General features: G+C 50.6%; 3 protein-coding genes across 3 annotated transcripts; all 3 read left to right on the forward strand.

The window, feature by feature from the left end:
- Window positions 1–14: 14 nt before the first annotated feature.
- Window positions 15–1,839, forward strand: FIBRA_03310 (uncharacterized protein; the record flags this gene model as incomplete). Its single annotated transcript, XM_012325154.1, has 10 exons — window positions 15–62; window positions 126–162; window positions 218–289; window positions 350–510; window positions 815–942; window positions 996–1,030; window positions 1,092–1,162; window positions 1,224–1,289; window positions 1,345–1,696; window positions 1,754–1,839. The coding sequence occupies 10 exons, from the start codon at window positions 15–17 to the stop codon at window positions 1,837–1,839; spliced, it is 1,056 nt and encodes a 351-aa protein (XP_012180544.1).
- Window positions 1,840–3,809: 1,970 nt separating this feature from the next.
- On the forward strand, window positions 3,810–4,627 carry FIBRA_03311 (uncharacterized protein; the record flags this gene model as incomplete). The annotated part of the gene is made up of 4 exons (XM_012325155.1): window positions 3,810–4,032; window positions 4,082–4,275; window positions 4,331–4,416; window positions 4,468–4,627. The coding sequence occupies 4 exons, from the start codon at window positions 3,810–3,812 to the stop codon at window positions 4,625–4,627; spliced, it is 663 nt and encodes a 220-aa protein (XP_012180545.1).
- Window positions 4,628–5,182: 555 nt separating this feature from the next.
- FIBRA_03312 (uncharacterized protein) lies at window positions 5,183–7,280 on the forward strand (the record flags this gene model as incomplete). Its single annotated transcript, XM_012325156.1, has 8 exons — window positions 5,183–5,320; window positions 5,386–5,599; window positions 5,691–5,716; window positions 5,768–5,866; window positions 6,090–6,347; window positions 6,397–6,480; window positions 6,541–6,629; window positions 6,680–7,280. The coding sequence occupies 8 exons, from the start codon at window positions 5,183–5,185 to the stop codon at window positions 7,278–7,280; spliced, it is 1,509 nt and encodes a 502-aa protein (XP_012180546.1).
- Window positions 7,281–7,533: the final 253 nt, after the last annotated feature.

A 7,533-nucleotide genomic window follows, 5' to 3' on the forward strand; every position in this document is an offset into this window, starting at 1 on the left:
TACATTTTTCTGTCATGTCGGGGCTGCTGCCTTCCTTAGAATCCATCGAAAACTTTGCAAAAGTGAGCTAAAGTTGTCCTCTTGCCCTGCCGAGAGTACAACTCAAGTCGAGCCCGACATTGAAGGGAACAATCGCTACAGCAGCGGGTCTCGGAACTGTTGGTGCGTTGATAGCCTAAATGAGCATCCGCTTGAACTGACTTACAACATCATGCAGGTGTTGGCCTATTATTCTTTGGCCAGAACTATCTCATATACCCATCTGCCTTCCCTCCTGGGTCCCGAACTGGTACATGCTGGTGATCTTTGTACTCCTTTCAACTTGTTGAGCCAACCATTTGCTGTACAGAGGTACCTCTGCCAATTGATTTTGGGCTCCCCTATCAGGATCCGGAGCTCGTGACACCAGATGGCTTGAAGTTGCCATGCTACTTGCTTCTTCAGCGGAAAGATATGTCACATGTTGAGGCGCCGGAAGTTGAAACTAGAGAAGATGAAAGTGACGAAGAGGTACAGTTTCTCTTTTGATTTGGTTGAATTGTGGTCTACGTGAAGCACTCGCCGCACTTCGTGCACGCGATTCCATGTTGAAGTGACATTCGTTGTCATTGAACACAATTCCTATTTTCCCTCCCGGTGTGATGCTTGTCTCGTCCGGTTGAACCGAATATGTCCTTTTTTGCCATTTAGCATGGCTTTTTCTTCACATTTGTCAAAAATTTCGGAAGTTGATGCTTTTAATCATTGCATCATGCCTATTTATTTCGAACGTAGGTCAAGGAGCCTACCACAGCTTATAACATTCCTTGTCTAGTTTGCTTCACGACGGCCTACAATCTTGATGTTCCACGGAAACGGCGGCAATGTTGGCCATCGAATTCCACTCGCTAAAGTATTCTACGTCAAGATGCGATGCAACGTTTTCATGTTGTCCTATAGAGGGTGTGTTTAATATGTCTCACTTCCTCAGCGCATGCTGAACACGTTGGCAACAGATACGGCCGCTCAGAGGGTAGTCCATCGGAGAAAGGTGAAAATACAGCAGTTGATCGAGATCCACTTTCGGCACTTATACGTACCCGCTGCGGCAGGCATTCAGATCGACGCACAGTGTGCACTTGATTACGTGTCGTCACACCCGGCACTTTCCAGCTCACCCATTGTACGTACTATGCATGGCCTCTGAATATATCTTGAATCACCTCCGTTGACGTCTGTCACAGGTACTCTATGGCCAATCCATCGGCGGAGCAGTCTCCATCGATCTTGCCAGCCGCAATCCACATGCAGTGGGTTACATGCCTTACTTTCAACCTCTTCTTTTCCTTCACAGCTGACTTTCAGATCCGGGCTCTCATTCTCGAAAACACATTTCTCTCTCTTCCTCGTCTAGTCCCTAATGCGTTCCCAATACTCGGCCCCTTCGCATTCCTTTGCCATCAGAAGTGGGATTCGGCCTCGAAGATTCCCCTTATCCCACGGGACATACCCATTCTGATGCTGAGCGGTGTGCAGGATGAGGTGGTCCCTCGAGAGCATATGCAGGGCCTTTGGGAAATTGTGCAGAAAAGAGTCAGCCGACGATCAAAGGAGGTCGATGCAGAAGATCGAACGGAGCGGAACGGCAAAACCGTACATGATATTGTGGATAGAGGAGCACACTCGCGCTTCGTTGAGTTCGAGAAAGGCACACATAGTAAGAGGCGACCTGTCTTTTCGTTCTTGAGAAGACTCAGTAGAATGCGACCCTTAGATGATACTTGCGTCCAACAAGGGTATTGGACGACAGTTGCAGAATTTATTGCGAGTCTGCGGGTGAGATCAACGTCGGAAACGTAGCACGTTACCTGCTCCATTCAACTTTTGGCAGAGGCCTTCCTTTCTTGTAAAGGCGTTAGGATGACTCCCGTCTCAATTCCCCGGAAGTGCGTCTCCCTCTTGTTGTATATCTGTTGTTCATGCATTCTGTCCTTGTAGTAGTAGTTCAGATCGCGCCGTTATCACAGTTCCTATCACCTATTGAAATATTGGTAAGATTTGGGGTCCCTAGTTCATTTTTGCGTGCGGTTGGTTTCGATTGGCTCGTCCAACTGTCTTGATGAGAGCGGACGCACTGATTTGACTAGATCCGACATCTGTCCGCTCTCAGCCGAGCGGACGTTGGGCGGGCTGCTTCGACGCTTCTAGCGTTATTGATGAAGCCATCTGGAGTTCTGCGCGCCTCTGACCTTGGTACGGCTAGCCAAACAAACTCATGGCTAGCCTGCATCACTCCCCGGTCACTAACGGTTGAGCTCTATCAGGTACAATCCGTGAGGATGCGATGCCGGCGTGGATGACAACAGACCCAGCGTTAACGACTAAGCTTTCTTTAACTTTAAGATCTCTATTGTTCGCTCGACCACGCCAATGGTTCGATGGGAAGACTGACGCCTGACATCTACGATTGCATCCTTTCGATTCTCGGACGGTGGCTCGGGTGTCCTATTGACAGTCCTCTTCCAAGACTCCCATTTTATCAGCTCAGCTTGAGCGCGTTAGTCATTCATCGTAGGGGGCGGATTGCAAGTCCACTATCATCGGTGGTGCCACTACTACCTTCATATTTTGGCAAGTGACGTCACTTCATTATTAGAGGAATCGTAATTTTGCCCAAAGTCAAACCGGTTTCAATAAGTGTGCGGGTGCGCTGTGCCACATGTATCAAGTGTCATATATGTTTTCGGTGTCTAAACGTGGTTTCTCGCGGGTCGCAAGTTATCAAGTAGCGATTGTGGCCTCCTCAATGCTGTTAAGACTCATTCACAAGACTGAGGAAGCAGAAACTCCAGTAGCCTCGTCTGCTGTATATCATACCATCGTATTACATTTGAGCGGGCAGCGGCGCCCCGTGGGCTGTGGCATGGTGCGGGCCCGACGGCGGGCTGTAAACCCGCGTGGCATCAGACTGCCGGAAGGGATGTGGTCTAGCCGATCCGAGGCCTCTCCGTGCGTCGAATCGTGTTGAGCCTGCAGGCTGCGACTTCATCGTCGATCCAAAGAGGAGCCAACCCTGTCACAGAATGCGACGGCGAGTGCCATTTATGTTTGCTGGTCGTGACGAGTTTCACCAGCGCAAGTCGGCGGCTTTTCCCAGAGGCCGCTTCATTTGCATTTTAGCGCGGTTAGCGAGTCTTCTCTCGCGTACGCCCATCACGGTGCGCCTTCACCCATTCGTGTGCGTTTGCGATTGGCTACGGCAGCTCATGCATAACGCCCAGGAAGCATCTTCCAGTAAAACGATGCTCCATGTTGTCATGGAACCACCGATAACTCGCTCCTGTATGTTTCACCCGCGCCACTCCGCCGACGCAGTGGCATGTGTGTATCGCTCCAACTGGGAGCGCGGTCTGTAATTTCGCACTGACCTTGCTATGCGTAGGGATTTGAATCCGACTGGGACATCTGCTGGTACATGTATATCAAATCGATTGCTCGCTTCTTCAGCAACGTGTGCACGGTGAGTCCGAAAATTGCGAGTCCAGCGAGCGCAAGCCTGCGGACCCTGCGACAGTGACACGCTTCTGCCGAGTCGATCGCCTGGAAGTACGAAATTAGCGCGCCCGCCTAACACTTTCACAGCCAGGCGGCTGCAGTGTCCCCAAGTCGGGGTCGCCGTGCGTCTCTCGCCGTTAATTGGGGTGCCAGCTCGCGCACACATAAAAGCCGGTGCGAGTGCACCCCATTCTCCATTGACATCCAGTCAAGTTTTTTGCCTCGTTCTCTATCTCCAAGCTCCAGTCACCCACCCACCCCACACTCTTTTCAAAATGCTCTCCTTCAGCTCCCTCTCTGTCCTTGCCACCCTCGCGCTCAGCGCTTTCACATATGCGGCCCCCACCGTCGGCCCCGCTAGCGACGTGTCTTCCTTCGCGAAGCACGTCCCCGCAGTCTCCGCTGTTGAGGTTCCCAAGGTCCCTCGCGCCACCAAGAACGTCGTCGACATCATCAACGAGACCCACACGCAAGTCTACCAGTACACTTATGAATTCCGTGAGTCCGTTTTTCTTAACCCTTTGCGACTTCCTAATCGGCGGTTCAGAGTTCATTACGGCGGACAACGCTACTCTTGAGGTCCTTACGCCTCTCGTGGACGAAATTACGACTGTTCTTGGCAGCGCTCTCGTTTCGATCAACGGTCTTGTTGGTGAAGCGGAGTCTGTTGTCCTCGGGCTTGAGGGTGGTGTGTTGTTGACTGTGACTGAGGTTGTCTCGGTTGTTGTCGGCCTCTTGACTGTAGGTAGCTTAGAAGTATTTTGTTTTTCTTGTGACTGATTGTCATTGTCTGCAGCTTGTTCTTGACGCTGTCAGCGCTGTGCTTGCCGTTACCCTCAGCAGCAACCTTGCTTGCGTATCTGCGCTGCTTGCTGGTCTGCTGTGAGTGGTTCCTTGATATTAATGTTTACGTGACGTCTGATTCGGCTATAGTGAGGTTCTCGGTTGCCTCGTATGTGCCATTGTGATGCTCGTGCAGCCGTTCCTCGGCAGCCTCATCTCTTTGGTCCTCGCTGCGCTTGGTGACGTTGTCGGTGTTCTCACCACCCTCAAAGTCACTGTCCTCATCTCCATCCTCGGTATCACTGCTTAAGGTGTGTGGCTCTACAGTGTTGCGGCGGAGTGAATAATTGACACATCTTTATAAGATGGTGTGATTAGTCGTTAGCATTAGTACTTCGGTACATCTAGCATATAACGAGCATGGATTAATTGAACGGGTTTAAATCATTGATGTGTGCGTCAAGAAATATGAAGTTGTGTGGCTTCATAAGAATTTATTGTTTGTGTGATGGGTTCATATTGACCTATGCGAGGGTGTCGTGGTGGTGGAGCCTGTGATGTTTAAACACATTTATATTGTTGAAATTGCATGATTGTGTGGGAGAAGTGGTTTGTAGTTTGTGGGCTAGTGTTGCGCATTGCTAACGATTTGTTTGACCCCGTAAGAAGTCTAGATGAATAATGCACTTAGTTGAACTTTCATCTTTGACTATGGGTCCTCTTGTAATGAGCTCCTTCAAATATGATTAGACCTTGTGGGCGCTTCGATATCCACCCGCATGGGTATTTCCGCCCGCACGTGCTCGCGTTAGTTCTCTCTAAACTTCAACTATTGTCAACTCCGTTCAGTTGTATCGGCATCCTCATGTCCCCACCAGCTCTTGACGATCATCAAAGTGCCTACTACTCGTCTGCTTTGAACCAGATACAGGAAAGGTCTGTTACACCTTCCCTCAAGTTCGTGCCGAATAGCGGCGATTTGCAGAAGCGACAAGTCGAGCATGTATGCGCCTCTCCACTAGCCACACGCCCGCAGAGCCCTCACCGTTGTGCGTCCATCTTTACCAGGTCCCACCACCTATTCCATTCTGTCCCAGAGACGAAGACTTCTACGTACCCGATGTACAAGCTGGGATTCACAGGCCAAACGCTGACCTGCTGAGAGAACATTTCTTTCGTGAAGGCAGGCTCACTGAGCAACAAGCCCTGTATATCTTGGAACAGGCTACTACATTGATGTCTCAAGAACCCAATATGCTTCATGTTGATGGGCCCGTCACTGGTGAGCTGCCAATTTCCTAGATGGAGCGCACCTCTATCAGATGGGACAGTCAGATCTGCATGTCTACGTGCTGATCCATCTAATTCTTCAGTGTGCGGAGATATCCATGGGCAATATGTATGCGTTTCTCTGAATTTCGTTCGCTCACTGCTCTGACGCTTCGTACAGTACGATTTGATGAAAATATTCGAAGTGGGTGGTTCGTTTGCGGAGAACAACTACCTATTTCTCGGGGATTATGTCGATCGCGGGTATTTTGGTATCGAGGTGAGTGTTCTGTGATGCTCATTATACTAGATAGCTGGTTATGTCGGCCGCCTATGCTGGCATGGGAACTGGCTGCACAGATCTTGCGCACGAACACAGCCAACCCGCAGCCAACTACACATGCGCTCTAAACCTGCTGTGCTTTTACACAGCCATCACAAAGATGGCTGTCGCTAGACGCTCCTTGTTGACAGGATGACAACTTGACGCACTATCTGTTCAGTGCCTCCTCTACCTTTATACACTCAAGCTCTGGTATCCTGATCGGCTGTTTCTCATCCGGGGAAACCATGAATGCAGACATCTCACCGAATACTTCACGTTCAAACGAGAGTGCCTCCACAAATACTCCACAACAGTATATGAGGCGTGCATCCAGTCCTTCCAGGCGTTACCCTTGACGGCACTCATCGATGGCAGATTTTTCTGTGTTCATGGGGGCATTTCTCCGGAGCTTATGCGACTAGAAGATATAGATAAGGTGGGTGGAGGCCGCATGTCTTTATTAATGGCTCACTGAATGTGTGCAGCTTGATCGTTTCGTCGAGCCCGCATCAGTAGGCTTACTTTGCGACCTCTTGTGGGCTGACCCAATACCAAATTTTGGGCACGAGGTGCGTGATTCCTTCTTCTACATTTCATTGGCTTACAATTCATATGTCAATTCTGCATAGCAAGAACCATCTTACGAACGCCCCCAGGGTTTGCCTCTAGGGCACACCTTTGAACCTAATCATACGCGCGGGTGTAGCTTCTACTACACGTGAGTGCGTCCATATGAAAAGAAGTGTTCCGTCATTTAGATTCCCCCAGATATGAAGCGGCATGTCAATTCTTGGAACGAAACCGCCTTCTTGGGATCTTCCGAGGGCATGAGGCCCAAGACGCAGGGTATTACATCTCTCCGTGGCATCGTGCTCAATGGTCCACCGTTGATCGGCAACACAGATATACCATGCACCGGAAGACGCCGACGAAGAAATTCCCATCTGTCATCACCATCTTCAGTGCACCGAACTACCTGGACGCGTACCACAACCGTGCCGCAGTAATTAAGTACAAGAATAAGAACATCACAATTCGACAGTACAATGCATCGTCCCATCCATATTGGCTGCCCAATTTTATGGACGCCTTCACGTGGTCCCTGCCTTTTGTAGGCGCGAAGATTACAGAAATGCTGCTTGCCATTCTGTCGGTGTGCTCGGATACCGAGCTGGAGGAGTCGTCGTATGCGTCGTCAGACGAGGATGAAGAGCGCGCGCGTGCTCTCGCAGAGCTTGACGATGAGGAAGAGGAAATGCGCATGACGGAACATGTCCATCCAAGCGAGAGAAGACAGGAAATAAAAAACAAGATTCTGGCTGTCGGCAGGATGCAACGTGTATTCCAGCTTCTACGGTACGCTCCCTGATTGTTCGCTATGTGCAATGCCAACATCGTGTGTTGCACGTCCTGTTCATCACAGGCAAGAAGCAGAGAGCGCGACAGAGCTCTCTCCCACTGGTCAGCCCACCTCTGCGCCGTGGCCTGGGGGTTTTGCTGCTCCAGCCCCAGCCCCAGACGCTCTCGGTGTGCCCACGACTCAAATGAGACAGTACATCCGCTCATTCGACGACGCTCGGCGATCCGACCGCGCCAACGAGCGGCTGCCGCAGTACTCGTCG

Source organism: Fibroporia radiculosa (genome assembly GCF_000313525.1).
Source record: "Fibroporia radiculosa TFFH 294 genomic supercontigs, scaffold1823, whole genome shotgun sequence".
NCBI classification, from domain to species: domain Eukaryota; kingdom Fungi; phylum Basidiomycota; class Agaricomycetes; order Polyporales; family Fibroporiaceae; genus Fibroporia; species Fibroporia radiculosa.